Source organism: Brienomyrus brachyistius, chromosome 23 (assembly GCF_023856365.1).
Source record: "Brienomyrus brachyistius isolate T26 chromosome 23, BBRACH_0.4, whole genome shotgun sequence".
NCBI lineage: Eukaryota > Metazoa > Chordata > Actinopteri > Osteoglossiformes > Mormyridae > Brienomyrus > Brienomyrus brachyistius.
Window position 1 is genome coordinate 21,697,371 of NC_064555.1, and position 23,904 is coordinate 21,721,274.

The 23,904-nt window shown below is 42.8% G+C and overlaps 1 protein-coding gene across 3 annotated transcripts in view; it reads left to right on the forward strand.

The window, feature by feature from the left end:
* The first annotated feature begins 4,018 nt into the window (after nt 1-4,018).
* The window catches only part of fam135b (family with sequence similarity 135 member B), a 40,066-nt gene continuing 20,180 nt past the window's right edge, over nt 4,019-23,904 (forward strand). For 2 of the 3 annotated variants that reach the window (XM_048993193.1, XM_048993195.1), the window contains exons 1-3: nt 4,019-4,348; nt 17,554-17,650; nt 23,164-23,243. In XM_048993193.1, the coding sequence (XP_048849150.1) occupies nt 17,574-17,650; nt 23,164-23,243 (157 nt within the window). In that variant the 5' untranslated portion in view covers nt 4,019-4,348; nt 17,554-17,573. Of the gene's footprint in view, nt 4,349-17,124; nt 17,195-17,553; nt 17,651-23,163; nt 23,244-23,904 lie in introns of those variants that run through there. The other variant, XM_048993194.1, reaches the window with a different exon arrangement.

Below are 23,904 nucleotides of genomic sequence, written 5' to 3' on the forward strand. Positions count from 1 at the left end.
CGGATATTGACATGGCCATTCGTAACAACATTACTTGTGAAATTATAACCTGCATTTTTCAGGTATATGAGGACAGCCGGCATATTTGGTACATTTAAGAAAAAGTCATTAATCAATCAGAATATTTACAATGCAGTTTCAAGAAAAAACCAAACATGAGATTTTGTCATTATGCCGAGCACTGTCTAAGTGACAGATGTGCACAATGTCAGCTCAGTCTTTAACCCACGGAGAGATGAGCTCACCTGGGCACAGCCACATGGCTCAGTGTCATGGTGGAGGCCCTGAAGATGGAGGAAACGCTGGTTTGTTAGCCGAAGGAGCGCTGGAGAAGAGGAGACGTGGCGAAGGTAGATCCCCTGATGCTATGGCATGCTCCCAGCCATGGGCAAAAGAACCTGCAGGAAAGACGCTAAAACCCTTTCAGAGCCACAATCGTCCTTTTTTTTTTTCTTCCTTTCTCAGCAGCAACCTTGCTTGTTCATTCAATTCTCATTGGCCAAGAGTTTCCCAAGAGGTGGTGGCAAACATTTTATTACCAGTACTTAAAAGAGGCAGAAGCCCCTGGGCCCCCTCCTCACTGTTTTTCTGTTGCACCGTGACTCCTAATAATATGTCTTGACTGTATGTAATTATACTAAAAATTAGCTTTATAATGGAGGTGTCCGCGGCGGTTGGGTATAATACAGACAAGTAGAGGAGTCTCTGTGGATACTCATTGCAGAGTACATAGGTCTTAAACAAGGAGTAGGGACAAAAGCAGCACATGTGATTTCAAGAAATACATAAGTACAAGGCCTGGATGGACTGTAAAGTTCACGGTTAAGAAGCATGTTTATATGACGAGTCAGCAACGTGATTTGTGCATTTAATTACACATTTTGGGAGAGAAGGAAGAGGAAACAGGTGTGCCCTTCCATCACACCGAAAAGCTCCAGTAATCCATCCATATCTTCAAAAGCCTCCATTTTTATAACACATGTAAGAACAGCAGCTTGCCTTGGAGGCTAACCACTTACACTTGAAAAGCACTGCCCTGAAGTCTAATTAGATTTATGTCTCGAAAAAATATGTCTGGATATTCTTTTTTTTTTTTAAAAGAAAAAACAAAACTTTTATACTATACATGAAAAAGAATCAGCTAATTACAGACTGAAATGTGTGTAGATTTTTGGAGCACACATCTGAAGACTATGGGGATCCCCCATTCACTACAAGGAAAAAAGTAACTACTATGTATAAGACTTGTCCAGCTCAGAAATATCGTTCCTATTAACATTAACTTAATAAATAAGGCATTTGAATTTCTGCGATGTTGATGTTTACATTTCATGCAGCTGCATTTAAGTCACTCAGTTTTAGGTTTTCTTTTCATCCAGCTTAACTTGCAGGTTGCCTCTGCCCAAACGTTCAAAATGTTCTTTTTATCTTGAAGAAAGGTGAGGATCAGTGTTCTTTTCATTATTATGTAGAGTATGCAAACATTCCGCATTGCACCTAAACATACTTATGAATTCATGCTTCTTCTCTTCGTAAAAGCTAGTCAGCAAAGTCCCAGCGCGAGTCAGCAGAGGCAGAGCTCGATGTTTCGGAACATTTTCTTAGCTATTTCGTGTTTGAGGGACAGTCACAGTGTGGCCAGCCGCTGTCACGGCACACAGTCTGAGGCAAGACGAATCTAACAGCTATGATCCCATGACTTGCAACCTCACCACTAACTGGAATATTTTCTCAGAAATAACACAGCATTATTCATCAGTGCTTCTCATTGACATTCCTGCAATAGTTCTGCAATCAGCCTATGTAATAGTAACTAGACAGGTAAATAAATTTGCTGACAAATTACCTTTTGCTTACCTTCTTTATTCATAAGGATTGTTAATGAAGGCACGTTGAATCTCTGTCACATACAAACTTGACTATTTATGGTTTGGAAAATTGGTAATGTACAATTAAAATGATGACAGAAATCCCATCCAGGGTGTCCCCTGTCCTGCACCCTTATATAGGCTCCACGCTCTCTGTGACCCTGTACTGGATGAGACAGTTGAAGGGTGGATGGATGGAATTGCTTTAAAGCTTAAATAAATGCACAACTGAAATACTGCCACCAATGAATACATGAAATATACATGAAATGTACTTGTGAGGGGCCTCACATACTGTGTGTGTGTGTGTGTGTGTGTGTGTGTATATATACACAAACGTGTGCACACTATGGTGGCATGATGGTGCAGTGGTTAGCACTGTTGCCTCACACCTCTGGGACCCGGGTTCGAGTCTCCGCCGGCGTCACATATGTGTGGAGTTTGCATGTTCTCCCCATGTCGTTGTGGGATTTCCTCCGGGTACTGCAGTTTCCCTCCACAGTCCAAAGACATGCTGAGGCTAATTGGAGTTGCTAAATTGCCCGTAGGAGTGCATGTGTGAGTGAATGGTGTGTGAGTGTGCCCTGTGATGGGCTGCCCCCCCCCCATCCTGGGTTGTTTCCTGCCTTGTGCTCCGGACCCCCCGCAACCCAGTTGGAAAAGCAGTTTGAGGAATGGATGGATGGATATATACAGTACACACACTATATGCAATAAGTTACATATGTAAGTATATATAATTCTATAATTCTTTTTCCTCAAAAGCAAAAATAACTGCGGTCTTATTTACAATGCTACTTGCTGAGGATGTCGCCTGCTAATGGAATGATGCGGTACTTACAGACTCTGATCTAAAGAAGAGTGAGCATTTCATGCTTAGGTCGCCTGCAGCACGACCCTGGTTGTTAAAACCTCTTAGGGCTGGAATGAGGCACTAGCAGCAAATCTGGCTGAATGGTGAGATACTCTCATAAGAGCTTAGATTAACTGAACTGCGCTGGCTTGATTAGGGATATGATTATCTCTACAAAGTGAGAACCAGTAACATCCTGTACCATGGGGGCTGCATATTTTTCTTTCCTAAACACGAAAAAGAAAAAAAAAACTTACAGCACCCTGTCTGCCGGATCAGCAATGTGTTAATTCCAATTTACACCTTTCTTTGTGTCTGAAGGAAACCTTTTTTATAATAAATTCAGCGTCATCAAGGATCATTTAAATTACAAATATGAATTCTAGGCATGTTACTGCATATATTTATTATAACATAATTTTTAATGTGATAAACACAAGCGTATTTAAAACTAAAAGTTATTTTTGTTACTGGTAAATATTCCCTGAGAAATAACACTTAAGTAAAATATATTTTAAAAAACAGATATGGGAATGCATTTTATTATAGCAGTAAAATTAACAGCCAAGCACTTTTATTAGTCTGACCAAAATATTTCCTGACCATGGAGAACTGCTCATAAACGGCATACCGCCAATCTTCGCGTTTAAATTTTATTAGGCAGAATAAGCTGTTATTTTTGGACATTAACTAAGAAATGTTAGTGTGTTGTTTGCCCTGTAAGTAAGATTTTTCTGTAGCAGATGGAACGATAGCACCTGAATTCCTATGAAATTAATTTTAAAAATAACTATACATTTCATCGAAAGAGAAATGAGTCCCTCTGTATATAGGCTACCAAATGCCTTTGGCCATTCGGCAGAAATGCATAGATCCTTTCGGGAAACAACTCAGAAGGTCAACAACTGTCAATACCTTTTAACATAGACGAAACTTATTCAGCAATTCGGAGCTGAATATAATAACAGCAAACGGATTATGGGATTATTTTTAAATTACTTGGGCTGGATAATTTTAATATTAATAAAAGAAAGCAGCAAAAAAGGAGAACATTAGTGGATAGACGGCGACCTTGCACTCCTAGCTCCTAAACGGTCTATTACGGTTTTAGGACGCGGTGTAGTTCTTTTTGAGGGTGGTGTGACGTCAGTCCGTAAATAGTATGCAGCACACCGCACAAAACCCACCAACAAAACACCACGAGAAGATCGAGGTTATGTCGTAACTCATCAATAATAATAATAATAATAATAATAATAATAATAATAATAATAATAATAATAATAATAATAGCACAATCAACAGGGTTACTACACAAAGGGGACAAAGGCGCAGTCCGGAGAAACAGTCCATCATTTTAACATTTCGAGCATCGGTATTGTTTCACCGTACTGGACGTACATGGGATGTATGAATAACCATGGCAACAGCAGCAGCATCAGCAGCTGCAGCAGCAGAAAGAGCGGCGAGCAGCTTGCAGCAGTAAACACTGACCAGCGGAGTCGTGAATCCGCTGCAGCCTGGATCAGCGCTGCGGATGACAGAAGCCTTTGCAGAAAGACAACGGGCAGTGACTGAGAGATTAGCCAGTGCTGAGCAGAGGGGTCGTGCTGCGTTAGTGTGAAAGGTAAGGTTATGGTTTTTGCCATCGCCGGCTGTAGGTGTGATGACGGTCCCCTTGCATTGTGGATCGTGGTTGCCGGCGGTCGGGACAGGCGTGTGCCGGGGATGTGAAAGCTGCGAGTCGGAGGCGGCCGGTTAAACCCTAGAAATGCGATGCGAAAGCTGAAACCCGACACTGCAGCTGACTGCTGGCCGAGCGGACACCGCTTCATCGTAAAAGGGCTCGCAGCGGCCGGATCCACGTTTAATCTGTTGGCTTTACTGGCGACGGTGGTATTTGATGCTTGTCCAGCGTATACATGGTGTTTTGACATAATCAGGTATAGTGAAGCGCGCAATGAAAGCAACCATACTCAATCGTTTGAATGGCGAATGCAAGAATACAAAAAGTAAAAATAAATTGTCGTTAAAATGTTATGTCTAAACAGCACTTAAGCGCAACTCCACGCTCTCTGTTTTTTCCGCGACGTCCCTAATTAATCCCCAATGACTTTGGCGCACATCATCACTATTTGTGCACCGTGAAGTTCTGTTATTATAGCAGTACAATAATGATTCGGGCATCAGTTTTGAGCCCTACCAAAAAAATCACGTTTGTCTACAACAAACATTGATGTTCGCATAACTGTATAACAGAATAGGAAGTCATAATGATTATCATGTAACGTCGGCTGTGATTTTAATGACGTGTCTTCATCATGCTCATATTCACAGTCAGGTTGTTCCCCTCTATTCCATGTTATATCCACAGTCCACTCTGTGTCATGGGGTGAGCACTGAATAAACACACTGCCATTTTAACGGCTTTGCTGTGTTATTTAAAATATCCCAGGTCTTGGTTCACCATTAAGCTCCAGCACCTATTTTTGGTCCAGCTCAGATAAAGTATGTCTAATGGAATGTTTTTGGGGAATTCTGTGTCTTGGTTTAGTAGCTGGTGTAATGGTAAGTGTCCCTTACAAGGACAGAAAACTTTCTTTTTCACCACAAATGGGGGTGAACATTGAGTGTCGGCGGTGAGGAAGTATGGCAGTTTATGCAAAAAAATCTGCAAAAGCGTGTCAGTGAGCCGAAGCATGACATCATCACGGACTCACAAGCTGCGCCGTGGTGAGAAATGGACACGCAGTCCCACCAGGACTCCTTGGCCCGTTGGTGTTAATGTCATCAGCTGTTCCCTGCACATCACTGGTGCTTCCGTCAGCCGCTCATCCTCCACCATTAACACCAGACACACGCACAGCCCCTGTGTCCACGCCGATGTTTTAAATTAGCGGACGATTCCAGTTCATATGCCTGAATGTGTGATGTGTCACGGTTTTGAACTGAAGCAGCAGAGGTGGCTATTTTAAATGAAGTGAAATTAAGCGCATGTGCCGTATTTGCCATTTGCACTAGTGTTAGTGCAGGTACAGTGCAGTTTTTTAGTATTTGCACATCCCATCATACTCTTATTTGAGGCATCACATGTGCTGTACAGGTAAGGATCAGAACTCAAGGTCAGACGTTTATCTGAACGACATCTAAAGCAATCTTTGTTTTTCTGGCTCTTTTATTATATGTAACTCCGAGCTCCTTTGCTCAGACAGCCTCACTGTAAGCCTCGGGCTGCCCTGAAGCAGCTCCTCTCCTGTCCCCTACCTGTGTCCCTTTCATACCCCTGCTTGTTCACACCATCGGCACCAGTGAAATCCCATCAGCACACCACTCCTGTGACCTTCCCCTCGCGGCCGCTTGTCTTTTACCGTCCCCACAAAATCCCGTGACATGTCGCCTACGTGTTCTTGACATGCTGTCACACGCGGCGAGGGGGGTGGGGGGGGGGGTGACGGACGAAAGCATTTTATAGATTTACGTGCCACACCAATAAAGATGTCCTGTTGCAGTCGGGACGGAGAGCAGCATGTCACCGTCAGAGTGAATCCCGCAGTGGAAAACGACTTCGGTCAGTTGTGTCGCTTTATCAAGAGACGCTCACTATAGAGGCCGTGATTCAAATCCGTTTCGCTCACAAGTGAGTGAAACAGCTCTCAGTGACTCATCTTATACAATCTCTGCTCAGAAGTGGAGCGTTATATCTTTAAACAGTATATGTACGCAGATAAATGGCCTGAAGGGTGTCTATACTACAGGAAACCTTGGTTTCGACACCTAGCTGACAGGGCTGGTAAAATGTTTTACAGATACTTAGCATTGAAACACATCCTGGGGAATTTTGCTGAGAATGCTGTGTGTGTGTTTTATTTTATTTTTTTTGGATAATTCCCAGTTTTGTCAAAGCAATGTATATGGCAGTTCCTGATATGGGATCAAAATATATCAACATACTGTAAGAAGCATGATCGGTAGAAATGTTAGTCAATCAGAAAAATGCATGTAAGTCTGATGGCACTTCTGTCAAAAGAGGCTATGAAAATCCCACACTAGTTCAGTGTTTTATGAGTGATGCAGCACATATGTGTGCAGATATAATTCGTTTTCTGAGGAATTTAAAGGATGGACGGTTTGGTTGTGCAGCAGTTTGCTCCCTTATCTTTCATCTCTGGTACCTTGGTTCAGATCTCCGCCCTGGCTCTCTGTGTGTGGAGTTTGCATGTTCCTCCTGTGTTATCTTAGGGTTTGAATTTTATCAGCCACAGTCCAAACACATGCTGAGGTTAACTGGAGTTGCCAAGTTCCCTATGTATGTGTCCTGGGTTGGCACCACAATCTGGATCATTCTCTGCCATGTGTCCATAGCTATTCGGATAGGCTCTGTACCTCCCCTGACCCTGAATAGGATAGGTGGCTATGAAGGGATGGATGGATGCTTCAAGACACTGTATTCCAGTGTAGTTCCTTTCCCTTTTAAATGAGACAGGTGTGCTATTCTCCTCGTCAAAACATTTATTTATTACATTTATTAAATGACTATGACATCTCATGCTGCATTTACGTACCTTAACAGTAACAACTTTTATCCCAGTATTTGAAATTTATATATACATATGAAGCTGGGGTGATTTCACAAGATAAAAATGTTATTCGGTTGTTTTGTGCCAATATCTTCAAATACAGAATACCCTTAGTCTCAGGAAAAACCAAGAAATGCATTTGTGTTTGCTCAGATTTATACTAAAGACACGTTAGTCACAAAATACTGATTGTTTTAATATTTGATAATGACAGGATAATAGCTGTGGGTTAACAAGTCGTACTCTTTCAGCTGTAGTGTGGTATTATCTTCCGATGATACCGATGACGGCGTAAGAGAGCGCGACACAAACAATGCCCCCGCCTGCTGTAACGGTGCTCGAGACAACGAGGAAGCACGCATCATTTACCGGTGTCCACACACTGGCTATTGTCATCCAATTGGAACAAAGTGCATGCAAAACAGCAGCTACACGATTGGCCTCTTGGGCACCTTTTATCTTGTCTTTTGCTTTGACCTGTCTGAATTGAACGGATTTTATATGCTATTAGGGATTTTCCTTTTTTTTTAATGCACAAAGGATCGGGAAGCCTTCACAATGCATTGTGCCTGTGAGATGTTTCCGTGCCTCATCCGCTTTGGATTTTGCAGGCGTCTCAATCATAAATTATAGAGAGAAGTGTGAAAAACTGAGGTAGCTCACACTTCAAATAGGAGAACGTGTGATGCTTGATTAAAAAGAGCACATAGCCTGTACCCACCGCAAACTACATGTGAGAAAATGCTCTTGATATTACAGGTGAAATTGCAGTTTAAAAATGGGCTTGACTCAATAACCCGTCTTGCAAAGATATGAGTCGTTTATTGCGCTCGGTCAGATCCTTGGTATAGGTGATCTGTTTTCATAAAAGTGATCGACTCGGTTTGATTTTCACACTCCCAAAAGATTTCAGTGCGCATTCGTATTATATTACCCCAAACACCGTTCACAAATAAAAGGAAAACAATTAAGAAATCAAATTATGAAAGTGTTTATTTTGTCAGAGTCATGGAGCAGGTTAGGGTTAGCTGTGCTCTACTGCTCTGGAGTATTTCATGAGCACGTCACAGTCTAACGAACAGCTTTTATTGGGCACGCAACCTGCAATCTGCAACATCAGACTTTCCTGATACTTCTAGCCCAGTCGTACACATTTTCCATTTTATAAACAGATAAAAAAACACCTAGACAGTACAGAAACTGGAAGATCATGCATGCAGAACACCAGCTCTGGGACACTGTCGCAGAATTGTGAATAAAAAGGTCGGTTTGTACTCTGATATAATATTAATTCGGTAAGATGTTGCATTAAAAATGACACTTTGAGATACGCAGAAAAAAAAGTTGACTTGGTAGATATTCATTATCGCCACCATGCATGGATTTTTATTACTCTACAATATATATATTCATAGGATCTGTCAAATGTACATTGCAGCTTAATTAAATTTTAACTAAGGAATATTTTTGACAGTTCGGCCTCGTTATTTGTCATTGTAAAGTGTTTTCATTTCATTTTTCACATGGGTTGGCTTGGTCTCAGTTAGAGCGAGTCGACAGGCAGGGCCCCTCACTGGCAGGGCCCGTCACCTGCAGAGGCCGTCACTGGCAGAGCCCGTCACTGGCAGGGCCCATCACTGGCAGGGTCCGTCACCTGCAGAGGCCGTCACTGGCAGGGCCCGTCACTGGCAGGGTCCGTCACCTGCAGAGGCTGTCACTGGCAGGGCCCGTCACTGGCAGGGCCCGTCACCTGCAGAGGCCGTCACTGGTGGAGCCCGTCACTGGCAGGGCCCGTCACTGGCAGGGTCCGTCACCTGCAGAGGCCGTCACTGGCAGGGTCCGTCACCTGCAGAGGCTGTCACTGGCAGGGCCCGTCACTGGCAGGGCCCGTCACCTGCAGAGGCCGTCACTGGTGGAGCCCGTCACTGGCAGGGCCCGTCACTGGCAGGGCCCGTCACTGGCAGAGCCCGTCACCTGCAGAGGCCGTCACTGGCAGGGCCCGTCACTGGCAGAGCCCGTCACCTGCAGAGGCCGTCACTGGCAGAGCCATTTGGAAATCTATGCCCAGGACTTGCTTTCGACACAGAACTAATTATAGAATTAATTTTCTCCACGTTAGTAATGGGAATCAAGCTCATTTAAAATGGGTGACTGGGAATATACGTGCAGGTTGCTGGGAATTAAATGTAAATTGATCAGTTCATGGTGCCCTCATGGGAAAAGCTGTTAGTGGTGGATGCAATCAGTGTTTGACGTTAGGATGCGCTGTGGAGGCCAGAGTCACTCTCCCATAAGCACTGCTTTGCCGGCATTCCTAACTCTTCACCCCCCTCCCCACATCTCCTCCTGACTTATTTTCTTAATGTCTTATTGGCAAGACATGCTTCTTTAATCTGCTCCCCTTTAACTGATGAAGTGAATTTTAGATCACATCAGGTCACGGAGCAAAGGACGCCCGGCCCCCCAACCTTCATTTCGAAGGACGAAGGATGTGTAAAATGTTTCCGTGATGCTCTCCGCTGCCCATCCTTTGGGCCTTGAGGCTCCGGCACGCGTACGCCATCTTGAACTTCCTGAGATAATTTAGGCGTCCTACTAAAACTGCTGGTCTGGTGCAGAGGGTGAGCAAGGTTAGGCATAAACATAAAAGGGTTTCGTGCTAAGATGCGCTGTCACTTGTGCACAGCAAGCACTGACCTCGCTATTACCACATAGTAGTTTTATGACCAGAAAAAACACAGGAGAGTATTCAGGTTTTACTGTTTCATTTAATTTTGTCCGATACAGTCTGCATGAAGCAGTTCATGGGTGATATGTTGGCTAAATAACATTTTAGCTGCATTATGCTCACCTCTGGCCTTGTGTTTTTGTTATGTTCATATGCAGACCAGTATATTTGGGGTCATTGAAAATAGGCATTAATTTAATGGTCAAAACCCAATTGCTGCTTCTTGGACAACTGTATAGTACAGTATATATATATATATATATATATATATATATATATATATATATATATATATATATATATATATATATATATATATATATATATATATATCATTGGGTGGGTGACGTTTTAGCTATATCTAGTTCATAAATGAATGGTTGGAGTAGTGTGAGGCTTAGTGTGTTAGCGCCCATGGTCGGGAGGTCATGGGATCAAATCCCGTGTCCAGCTAATATCACCATGGAGCCCTTAAGCAAGACCCTTCATCTCTACTGCTTTGGGGACACAGGAAGTTGGCTGACCTTGAAACTGTCCTTGCTTGTTTGTCACTTTCTGCAAACGTGTCAAATAAAAAAAAAAAAGAATATTTGCAAATGATCACAGGAGAACATCGGGAAAGATCAAACGCAGTGACATCTGTACAGTATGTGCTTTATATTTTATGAATACGACGACGAGCCAGTAAAGAGAGAGAATCCTGTTGTGATGTTCTTACAGAATGTGTTTCCGGGTTCTGCAGATGTATAGTACGCAGACGGAAATCTGCATGTAGCTGCTTGTGAAGGTGGCTACACTGCAACCACTGATCACGGCGTCATTGTCACACAGAATCAAAGGAGGCCTGAATGACAGGGCTTTGTCTCAAAAAGCTACGCTATCTGTCGTTTATACTCCATAGTAAGTCACTCGCACGCCGGCGACCTTTGCGAGGGTGGATCTCGCTGTCAGACAACCGAGAGGGGAGCATGATCAGTGTGGTCTGCTTGAAAAGCAGCCCAAAGGTCGCTGGCAGGCCCATGCTTTGCCCTGACAAGAAACGGTAATGAGGGCAAAAGACAAGGCATCCTTTGCTCGTATGCGTTTGATTTTTGTGGATTTACGTGCAGACACTTTTCTCAGGAAGCTGAATGCTACAAGATGGGACCAAGATGGAAGGGCATGGTCGCAGCTATTAGACATGATATGAGCAAACTGTGAAAATGATTATATATACTTACATATACATATATATATATATATATATATATATATATATATATATGCGTGTAAATGTGCATTTTTATATTGTTTGAAGGGCTTTGTGGTTTTAGTGAAGACTAACATGACTTGTTCAATTTACAGGTTTTGACCTGACCTTGAAAACTGTGTCAGGTCCAAAGAACGTCTTGACAGTACACACATTATGGGCAACAATATTCATAGTTCAGAGTAGCCGTGTGGCCTCACACCTTCTGGGTTGTGAGTTTGTGTCATTCCTCTGTGTGTGTGTGTATGTGCGTGTGTGGATTAGGTTTATATGACATTGTGGAGACCGAATGTCCTGTTTTTTTTTTTACGTTGTGGGGACCATATTTCATGCCCCCATAAAGATCTGTGAACGCAATCAAAAAACTAAAAAATGCCAAAATTCTCATATTCGGTTACATATGGTTAAGGTTGGACTGGGTAGTAGTTAAGGTCATTTTCCTTATATAAATGAATGGAGAGTCCCCACAAAGATGTGTGTGTGTGTGTGGGTTTGTGTGTGTGTGTGTTTGGAGGTTGCACATACATCTTGCGCTGGCCTGTCTTTCCTCTGGTTACTCCGGTTTTACTTGTGCCGATCAAAAACATGCAATTTGGCCAAATTGGGGGCTCTAAACAGAGCGAACTGCGTGATTGTCTGTTCCCTGTGATGGACCTGCATCCCATCCAAGGTCTGCACTGTGCTTTCTGGGAAAGCCTCCAGGATCACTACAACCCTCCAATGGATTGTAAGGTTATGGAAAATGGATGGATAGACCAGCTTAAATATTAAAGTTCTTCATGCATTGATTCAATAGCCAACCTGCATTTATACTTTGTTTATATATATATATATATATATGAAAATAGTGTATATGTATTGGCTGTTGCTTTTTAATTTCTGTTGACTTTCTGATTCATCTGATTCATCGATTTGTCATCGCATCTGAGCCGGACATGTTTTTTCTAAGACACCCCAACTAGGCTTGCAGAGTCTGGTTGACTTCCCACCTAAAATATCATTGCCAAAAATGCTATGAATAAAAGTTCAACGCATATTCCCACACAGATGGACACATCTCGACTAGCTTAGCGGAGTCTGACAAATTGTAATTTGCAAGATATTATATAGTATTTACAGCACTTAAATAAAGACATTTGAGGCATGGAATCTGCACTCTTGATACGCTGGATTTGAACAGCATGCGAAGTGCTTGTTCAGGGTAGTAAACTTGGTGTATTTGCAAAGAAAGGTACAGGGATAAATATGTGAAAGAAACTCCTCTTAAGTGATTTTTCTAAGAGTTTGTTAATATTTACGCCAGCAGCTTTGTTCCATTTTTACAATTGGAAAACACATTCAAAGCAAAGTAACTAATTAAGGCCCTTTTCCTTATTGAATTAAAGAAAAAAACAATAGAAAATGAGATGCATTCTAGAAGAAGAGAAAAAACAAACATGTGAGCTGTAACCCAATAAATGAAAAATAGCTCAATTTAACTGAACCATTGAACTGGAGGATAGTTTCATCCATCCATCCATCCATCCATCCATCCATCCATCCATCCATCCATTAATGCCTGCCCAGTACAGAGCCTGTCCCAGGAGGAAGCACAGGGTAGAGCCTGGATATGTACAGGTGAAGTTTGAGCCTGTAGATAGACTGCATATGTCTGCATGTGTCTGATGTAATGCTTCTACAGTTTAGACCTTAGACCTTCTCTGTACAGAAAAGCAGCAGGAATGGAAAAGCACTGACTTGTGTGTGGGAGAGACTGTGACTAATTGGGTTTCCTTTCAATACAGTTAATTATTATTTTTTTCAACCAGACAGTATAGGGGAATGAGATGTGGATCATGTTCGGTTGATTTAAGACAAACACAGTCATAGAAAGGATCAGGATCACAACGTTGTCAATGTTTGTCTGACGCAATGTTCCACCGGAACTTGTACAGGTGAATCACGTCTGTGAAGTCCCCCCCCCCCGTTTTCTGGTGTGTCTATGACGTAGAACATGGGTTCCTATTTAATTATTTTGAAGTCAAAATTAAGATGACGACACTGTGGTTAAACCGATTGCCATGAGTCCCTTGCCCCAGCTCTGTGTGTGTGGAGCTCACACGTTCTCCCTGTGTTGTCGTGGAGTTTCATCCACCTCCTCCAGTTTCCCCAAACAGTCCAAAACTATGCTACGGTGAACAGGAGTTGCCAAATTACCCTTAGGTTTAAATGTGCTTGTGTGTGCCCTGTGATGGGTTGGCACCCTGTCCTGGGTTATGCCCTGCCTTACACCTGTTGTTTCCAGGATAGGCTCTGGACCCCCCATGACCCTGCATAGGACAAGTGGCACAGTGCAGAAGCTCAATGAATGAATATTGTGACTGTAGGATGTAGGGTCACTCCACTAGACCACTAGAGCAGTGTCTCTAAATCCCTTCCTCAGGGACCCACAGCTAGTCCAAGTTTGTTGCTTCCTCCGAGCTCCCTGCCAGACAGTCCATATTTTTGCTGCCTCCAAGCTCCCTGCCAGACAGTCCACATTTTTGATCACTCCAAGCTGTCTGCTAGACAGTCCATATTTATGCTCCCTCCGAGCTCCCTGCCAGACAGTCCATGTTTTTGCTCTCTCCATGCTGTCTGCTAGACTGTCCATATTTTTGCTGCCTCCAAGCTGTCTGCTAGACAGTCCATATTTTTGCTGCCTCCAAGCTCCCTGCCAGACAGTCCACATTTTTGATCACTCCAAGCTGTCTGCTAGACAGTCCATATTTATGCTCCCTCCGAGCTCCCTGCCAGACAGTCCATGTTTTTGCTCTCTCCATGCTGTCTGCTAGACTGTCCATATTTTTGCTGCCTCCAAGCTGTCTGCTAGACAGTCCATATTTATGCTCCCTCCGAGCTCCCTGCCAGACAGTCCACATTTATGCTCCCTCCGAGCTCCCTGCCAGACAGTCCATGTTTTTGCTCTCTCCCAGGTCCCGGAGCATAAACGTGGACTGTTTGTGGGTCCCCATTGACCGCACTGGGAAATACTGCACTAGAGTAAAACCATGATATGAAAATAATCCTACCATAAACTACACGGAACATAAGAGTAACAACAGATTAGAAAGGATTGTGATATTTTCAGGAATGATAACCGTTAGAGGACAGCACACACTTCCTTACCTGTCAGCGTGATGCCAATTAGTTGTGGTGATGTGTGCGAGTGCTGTGTTTGCCTTCCAAAATGCTAGTAGGCAACAGTCCTGCTTATACAAACCATCTGTGCACACTGTCAGAAAGTTAAGTGTTTTATTCTGCAGTGAATGTTACTTATTGCATGTTATACCGCAGTTTATTAAAATGTGTAATAGTTTAGCCTATTACTGCGGTGAATTAGTGTTATGGCAGATATTGTCAGTTAAGATACATTATCTGTGGTTTGTGCTCCCAGTCTCATTGGTGCCTTTTACCTTATAGAATTTACAGATTGTTTTATTTGGTTTACAAAGACAGCTGCTGTGGCTGATGATCATGTTGTGGTAATATTACAGTAGAATTGCTGTGTTTAACCATAGCATATAATTATAAAAGCTACAATTCATTAAAGAACATTTGCGGTAGACACTCATTTCATATTTATTGGTGGAAGCTTTTCATTACAAAGTTGTTAGCATTGAGCGTTTTGGTGCATAGAATCACCAACAGCCTCATATCATTTTTGTCCTACAGACCTGCTGGCTTATTTAGCTGAGCTGGTGAAAATGCTTGTATATAGTTCATAAAAACCACAATCGATTCCATCTGGACTGATGTCATTTGTAAGAGAATGCTGCTGTCAGACGATTGAAGGATTCACAGATGTATTGTTTTCCTCATCTGTTGATATAATATACATTAATATTGTACATATTGAATATAATTCACCGAAGAAGCCTGTTTTGTTTCTGATCAGCGAGTGGCATTCCAGTAACGCACTGAAAACACCGTCCACACAAGATTGTGGTTTGTTTGGGAAATAGCCCTTCTTTCATTTACTTGCACTCAGTCACATTCAATCAATTTGTATCTTGAAATCACAAATGGAAACTGACATTTGATAAGATTCACCCCTTTTCCTTTCCAGTATTTGTTCCACTGAATGGGTGAAATGTCTATATTCATTCCCTGTCTATATGTAAATACTACTGTATTACTTGTTCACACAATGCATGAATTGCATGGAATCGTGTCTGATTTTTTTGTCCGTATTTATGAACGTCACTGAAAACAGAGAAATATTGCAGCGCACAAAGCTGGGCTTATGCAGATTATGTTATTAACATGTCTTCCCCGCGCCCCTGCAGATTTGTAGCGTGAAATAGGATTTTTCCGGCCGAGTCAAAAGATGAAAGTGCACTTAGTGCATTTTCATGCGTCCATGGTCAAAATCAAGCCTGTAATGAAAACAAGCGGTGGATGATTCTCCCAGAAAGCGCCAGGTGGACGGCGCGAGCGCTGCCAGGAGGGGAGAGGGCTGGGAGAAACCTCCAGCGGGGCCTCTGAAAATGGCTGCGCCGCGGTTAGCCTGGAGATTAGGCCGTTTGCCCAGCTCTGGGTGGCGTGCTGGTCGGGCGACATGTGGAACGTCTCGGTACATTAATTTAAAGAAAAATGACAGGCGAGAGCCGGGGAAGCTTGGGCTGCCTTCGCCAGAGTGATGCTGTGGTGTTTTATGTGAGGCTCTCTGGTCTGTGAATAGGAATTGGCAGCCGTTGTGTCGGACAGACAGGATTGGCATATCACTTCATTCTTCTTTAGAAACTTTCCTGGCCTATCTAGGAAAGAGACTGCATCAGTCATCTGTTGTTTTGTTACAGTTTTATTCTGTGTCATGGAAAAATGCTGATTTAAATCTTTGTTATGCAAATGATTAGTCATCCGTCTTACAACATATTCATCCATCTATCCTGGACGGAATGACAGAGAGGTGGGGTGTGAAGCCCCTTTAGGCAGCCCGGGGCACAAGGCTGAGGTATACAGCCGCAGAAGAGACCATTCTGCATTTTTAGCAGATCTGCATTTTTAAATCCTGGTTTAATCCTGATTCTGCTGACAGAAGACTACATTGAGCAGCAGGTTGCTTCCAGGTTTAAAATTTCTGAGACAGCAGTACACAAGAATAAGGTGAAGCAGGAGACACTGGGAATGATCGGAAACCAAGCAGGCAGGGTGTGGAAGCGACTGCCTAATGCCAGAGATGACCGTTACCTTGACATCAAGTGTCCTTCAAAAAGAATGGGAAACGTTAAGTGCATTGCACTGCTGGGGCAGTTCATGTCAGGCTCCAAGAAGCACGACTGAAGACCCATAAAGCAGGGAAGAAGCCCTTTGTTAATGAGAAACAGAGAAGAGTCAGGTTGGGGTTTGCAAAAAAAAAAACAAAACAAAATTATTACTCACTGACACCCGTAAGTCGAGAAATGAATGAATCAGAAAATCGTGCTGCGGTCTCTTAATTTTTTCCATGTGGTGGTTGGGGTATCAGTGCTTATCATCTGACTAACAATTAACTAGCAAACATTATTCAAAACTACTGTGTAAATGGTTTCAAAAGTGACTGCTGTTTAAAGACTTTCTCAAGACCTGATATTAAAGCAATTATATTTTATAGCTGCAGCGTGATCGGTATTTTATTTGGAATTGAAAATCTGACATTTTACACTTTTTAATGTTTCGCTCTCCATTACATTTGTCTTCGCGTTTTCGGCTTGCAAAATACTCTCAGCAGACCTTCCGGGACTCAGCAGAGATAAAGAGCGACATTTCCTCTCATGACTCATCGTTGTCTAATTAGATGCCACGGCGCTCATTGTTTTGCTGGCGAAGGTCTGCGTTTTGTCCGCAGACACTGTACATGGTGAGAGGAGAGTCTGGCTGACACGAGTATGTAAGACTGGTCGCTTGCTGGGAAACGGTGTAAGCATGTCGTTCAGATACGGAGATACGGCTAAACAAAGTGACGCGGCGCATCGTGGAATATGATATAACATGACAGCAGAGGGGCACGGGGTGAAATATGCAGGATGCAGTATCCTAAACAGTTAGCAACAGAGAGCGTGGAGATGCCCCAATGGATGTTTTCTATTTTTAAATTATGTAAACCACTATATAAGCGTAGTAACCAATATTCATTATGGATGTACTTTTCACTATGTGGATCTCTTTTCACAGGGAAGTTATTATTAACTGATGGCATATTATTCAAATTGTTGTGTGTCATTGATTTGACGCGAAATTGAGGGGCTGGACTGATTTTTGGGCCTTTTTCGCCACAGGTGATGAGCTGGAACAGATCATGTCTGAAGTCCAGGGAACCGTGGAGTTTTCTGTGGAGCTGCACAAGTTCCATAACGTGGATCTCTTCCAGAGGGGGTAGGTTACCCTTAGCTTCTGTTCTGGACGGGTACTGTCACCGTTACCGTGTTTTTTGGAGTGCATGTGTTACTGTTACCATGTCTTAAAGAGGGTGTAGGTTACTGTTGCCATGTCTTAAAGAGGGTGTAGGTTACTGTTACCATGTCTTAAAGAGGGTGTAGGTTACTGTTACCATGTCTTAAAGAGGGTGTAGGTTACTGTTACCATGTCTTAAAGAGGGTGTAGGTTACTGTTACCACGTCTTAAAGAGGGTGTAGGTTACTGTTACCATGTCTTAAAGAGGGTGTAGGTTACTGTTACCATGTCTTCAAGAGGATGTAGGTTACTGTGTCTTCTGCATGGCAAAGGTTACAGTTACTGTCTGTCCCACGGGGTGTAGGTTACTATGACCATCACTCCCATAGGGGTTGGTTACTGTTACCATCTTTACCTGATGGTATAGGTTACCATTACCATCACTCCCATAGGGCATACTGTAGGTTATCTTTACTGTCTTTTCCAAAGGGTGTGAGTTACAACTACTGTGTGTTCTGGATGGCACACGTTACGATTACCGTCTCTCCCATAGGGCGTAGCTTATCATTGCTGTTTCTTCCAGAGGGTGTAGGTTACCACTACCATGTCTTTCAGAGGGTGTAGGTTGCTGTTACCATGTCTTCCAGAGGGTGTAGGTTAAGATTACTGTTTCTTCCAGATGGTGTAGGTTACCGTTACCATCACTCCCATAGGGGATAGATTCTCATTAGCACTCCCGCTAACGAGCGGAGTCGCTCACTGCGCTTTTGTGTCTGTCTGGAACATGGTCCCTGGGTGCCAGACATCTCAGCAGATCGTCTCAAATCTATCAGGTCTTTTTTGAATGATTAGTGACCCCACAGGATTCACCTGCACAACACAGAGACCCATTTATCATACCCTTGCTGAGAGACGTTCTATATAAAAGCATCCTTATCAAATTTGTCAGGGGAATTATATCTCATTCACCTGTTCGCTTTAAGGAACATCTTTAAAAAGTACACAGGATATTAGAATGAGCAAACGAGCATACATGCACATTGACAATAAAGTATCGCATTTTTATCTTTAAAATCTTGGCTGTTTCATTTTGTTAGGAAACCGAATGAATTCCGGCACAGTTTTAACCAAAGATCCTTGCAGAAAAGAGACCATTTCATTCGTGTACCATTCACTTCGCATGGCTTTGTTAGAGTTTCCTGAGATAATGGTCAGTGTCATGAAGCCACATTGCAATTCTCTGTAAAACACCACTGTCTGTGAAATAACACACACTCCTTATAATAATGGAGCTGTGAGAACATACTCTGTACAGCTGTACATAGGCAGGGCTCTGCACTGGCAAATGTTATGCTGCTTTTGTATACAAAATAACAATTGTTTGGGAACCGTGACGTCTGCCAGAGACTATTATCGTCTCTTCAAAGGATATAATCTTAGTAGTTCTGTACAGGGTAATATATGATTCATGTGTTGAGCTTCTCAAAGGGAAATGTGTACTAGTTAAATTATACATTACGTAATTCGGGTTTAAATAGATCACGTGCTGGACAAAACACTGCATTCTGGGTAACAATATATATATATTTTTAAAAATAGTCGAAGGGGAGTCCCAACTAGGACCTTTGTTCAGTCCCTTGTAGAAACAAATTATTTGCTCAGAATGTATTGTTTGGGTCCGATCATACTTGTAATTTATTTTTTAGTATATAGATTTAAACATTCCCTGGAAATGTTCCCTGAGAGCTTTGGGTGAGTTGCAGGCGTCTCTCGCAAGAAGCTTGGAAGTGCATTTATTTCTTTTTCAAATGTGACACAGCTGGCCCACTTGTGCCTAAGAGCAAACTGGGGTATGAGAGCCAGCTGTGCTGCCAGCAGGCCAGACAGGGAGAATCGAAGTCGAGTGGCTTCCTGCTGTGTGGCAGAAGACGACGGCATCGGCTGATTCTCTGAAAATGCTCGTTGAGGCTTTTTGCTTCCGCACTTAATAGAAAATATAGATTTAGCCTCAGTCTCATCTCCCTAAGAAATCCTGCTTGAAATTCTGTCAGTAATTAATAGCATGGACCGTGTTACATGTGGAACAGAAGCAAACACTCCGCAGATCAAGGTGGGATTTCTGACCCAGGGTCCTTGAATGAATGAGATGCCCAAGACAGAGGACACTTCTCTGCCAGATATTGAGAGACCTGTTCTCAGAGCTCCTGAAAGTGTTCACAGAGAATGAGAATGCCTTCTGAGGAAGAGGAGGATCCTGGTCGCCACACTGCCAAGTGTTGCATCTGCTGTTGACTTGGAGGTTGGGATGGCAGACAGAGAAGAACTCAAAGGAAGTATTAGGCAGTCATGCATCTGCAGCCTCGGGCTCAAGGGGACTTTAAACTACTGCAAGTCCAGCAACGCACGGCAGCCGATCTTCTCATGAGCCAAACAATGCTCCACTCTGTCCTAATTGGGACATCCCTCCGGTTTGCGTACTGGGGAATCTGCTGTGACTGATGACGTACCAAAGGAGTACTAAGGCACCCCAGTCCGGCTGGGAGGCAGCTTTTACCTAATCTCAGCATGCAGGACATCCAGTGGCTGGCCTGCTTGGTTTTATTCCATGAGGTGGAATTTACAGCCCTGCATCCAAGCATCTTCTCTGCTTCTCAGGCTAAGCTCAAATGACATCGGTGCACATACTCCTTGACCCTAGTGGGGGCTGGGGGAGAGGAGCTAGGGCTACCTAGTTGAAAACAGGGCGAGTCCCTCAGAGGGGAGGGTTCGGCCCTGTTTCCTAGGATGGATGGACAGGAAATGAGGAACCCCAGGGTATCAGATGACATCTACTGCCTCATTGACTTTTTTGTCGACTAAAGTGATTTATTAAATAAAAACTTATGCTTGGGTGTTAAGGATGTGATTCTTTTAATGGCCGCTATTTGATCTGCAAGCATGTAGTCTTTACTTTAGCAGAACAGGGCTGCATGTCCAAAATGCACTCAGACACATTTATAGACTAAGCAACTGTGGTTGCAGTATTAGCATACTGGATCACATTCCACATGCTATCTTGTAACATCAAGCATCTTAACATAATGCTGGATCATTCTAAACGTAACTTTTACATAAATTTTAATGCATACTTTGGTTATTTCCTTTAAGCAGTTTTTAAAATCCAAATGACTGTTTTGTCCTTAACTGAAAAAGATTAACTAAGAATTATTAGTAGATTTACTTAAAATTTTTCAAAGAACATCTATACTATACATCATAAATATAATACGGGGGCATTGTGGTGCAGTGGTTAGCACTGTTGCCTCACACCTCTGGGTCCCAGGTTCGAGTCTCCGCCTGGGTCACATGTGTGTGGAGTTTGCATGTTCTCCCCATGTCATCGTGGGGTTTCCTCCGGGTACTCCGGTTTCCCCCCCACAGTCCAAAAACATACTGAGGCTAACTGGACTTGCTAAATTGCCCGTAGGTGTGAGTGTCTGGTGTGTGAGTGTGCCCTGCGATGGGCTGGCCCCCCATCCTGGGTTGTTCCCTCCCTGGTGCCCGTTGCTTCCGGGATAGGCTCCGGGCCCCCCTGTGACTCAACATGATAAGCAGTTTGGAAAACGGATGGATGGATGGATGGATAGCTATAATACTTATTATTCATTTAAAATTCAAGTTGTGTTTATAGGGGTAATGCTGTGAGGTCTGCGTCCAAGCCAGAAAAATACCTTCCACTGACAGAATTGTTAAATTACCTAGATTTAACTTTTTTTCTGCAGAATTTTGTGATACAAGACAAATAAATCTGACCTGTCTTGTCTTCGAGCTACGGCAGCAGCGAGCCGACTGTACTGCACCAGAGGGATTTCATTTTGTGTCAGCATTTTTACAGCTTGTCGCATCGGTCCTGTGGTCTAAATTTAGAAAACGGAATCGATTCCAGACCCCAGGAAATCCAAATGGTTTGCGATGAGAAGGATTCAGGTCCACTACGGTGAGAGTTTCTGATGAACATCGCGTTTCCACCCGCTAAACACAGAAACTGCAATTTTAAATTGTTAAACATTTAAACTGCAGGATGCATCTTCATTTTTGATATTGCCGTGTATAATTTCCCTCTTTTCTCTGTTAAACCTTAGGAAAATAAATGGAAAGTAGTAAATGAAATACATAGTAAATGAAAGGCAATACTTCAAACAGTAGGTAAACAGAACTGGATATCTAGGAGCCGGTGTCAGGAAGTACTGAAGGATTTTGTAATAGCTCTTCATATCAAATGGGTACTAAACGCTGCACAAATACTGTCATTTCGATGGGTGGACTGATTACAGTGTAACTGCACAATGGAAATAAAATGATAAAATTCAATTCGATTGTATTTGTATAGTGGATTTTCACAACGTTACATTGTCTCAAAGAAAATTACAGCACAACATAGAAAAAAAAACATTTGACCTCCCATCGGATGCCTGACTAACATTATTTTTTTATTCTATGTTTAACTGTCTGCCATTTATGATGATACTCCGCTAAGCGCAGCCAGTTTCAATCATACATATTAACTCATCGTTATCGGTGCCAGTAAAGGGCATTTTTATGCACCGGCATACCTCTGCAGGGGAGGTAGCTGTCATAGAATAGTATCTGGCTTTTCGGCTCAATAAATACCTGGTTTTACATGATTTGATTTTATGGACAGGAGGAGTTTCCACAAACTAAGAACCTGGCGGAAGCAGCACTAATTCGTTTCGGTAAAAAATACCTGCTATTTTAAAACAGCATGACCCCTTCAAGAAATGCACTCGTATTTGTGAACTTATTATTGAAATGAAAACGAATGAAGCAAAACGAAGTCATTGCTCCGCAATAAAACGAGCAGTATTGCCCTTAAAGAGTTCAAGGTGGGACGTGCATTAGACAGACTTTCTAGGATCAACAGCGGTGCCATTAAGGGAAAAGCCTGCGGTACATCTGACTTTAAATAGAACTTAGCGCACCGCTGGCTTTTCCGTTAACGGCACACAGTCGGCGATGGTCCTGATGCTTTCTATCTAAATTTTTTAAAATATTTGTGTACATTTAAGGTGAGTACCAATTTTCATTCAAGCACCTGGCAAATTGAAGCTAGCCATTAGCTAACACACTCAGTCATTCGCATTTTTGAATTTCAGCCATTCACTTGACATTTTAACCACGGCAAATTAATTAAGAGCTCAGACAGGCCAAAGAAAGTGCACACAACAGGACCGGGAAATGCTGGTTATCGGTATATTCATTGGGTATATGCATATTACAATAAACAGCAGTTCCATAAGGGAGTTGGTAACACTCTCTTACTACACTGAGTGCTTTTCTCACAAGTGAATCTTAAAAATACTCTCAGAAGCAACAAAACAAAGTTACAGTATTACAAGATACTCTTTAAATACTCTTTCTGGAGCACAATGAGATTCTGTTGTCTTCTGGTGTGGAATTTCTTGCTGGAGAATCACATTAAGGTTTTATTTCCTCAGGTTCTATCAGGTCCGTACGGGGCTGAAGGTCTCTTCTCGTGTACCACACCGGTTGATAGCAACAACAACGGGATATACAGGTGAGAGCGGTGCGGACTGCATCTCGTCTGTCCTGCTGTGGAAGGTTGAGGCGTATAAACAGGAGGGCTGGTTTTCTGCCAGTACTCAGCGGACAACACAAAATGAAGGACACAGAGTGACCACAATTTGGGTGGAATTGGTTATTGTGTTTGTAATATTATTTATACAATGTACGACTGTATGATAAATATATATTCGTGACAAAATGGCATACGTAAAGTAGTATTAGACAGTGTTTCTTGCAAATCACATTCATAATTATGGCATATCTCAGACTACTGTAGTATTCTTGCCTTGCAAGCAGAATTTAGCATCTGATAACTTTAAACTGCTCCAAAGCTCGTCTTGCTCTCAAACTGGATGCTATAATAGCTGTAGAAGTTTTTCTAGCACTGAGATTGTGCGGATGCCTCTATAATCCGCCTTTTCATTGATGACATACGTACTGCTCGGTTTGCTTTGATGTTCCTGGACTTGTCTGCATGTCAGGAGTTCCCTGCATGTTGCACATGTAAGCCGTCCAAAGTCCTTCATGTTTCAGGCCCTTCCAGACTATAATAGGCGATGTTGGTTTTTATTTGAAACAGTAAGTGGTTTTACTGGATTCTCTGGAATCCCAAACGGGTTCTCCTCCCACCATAAATGCGGGTGCTGTGCGCG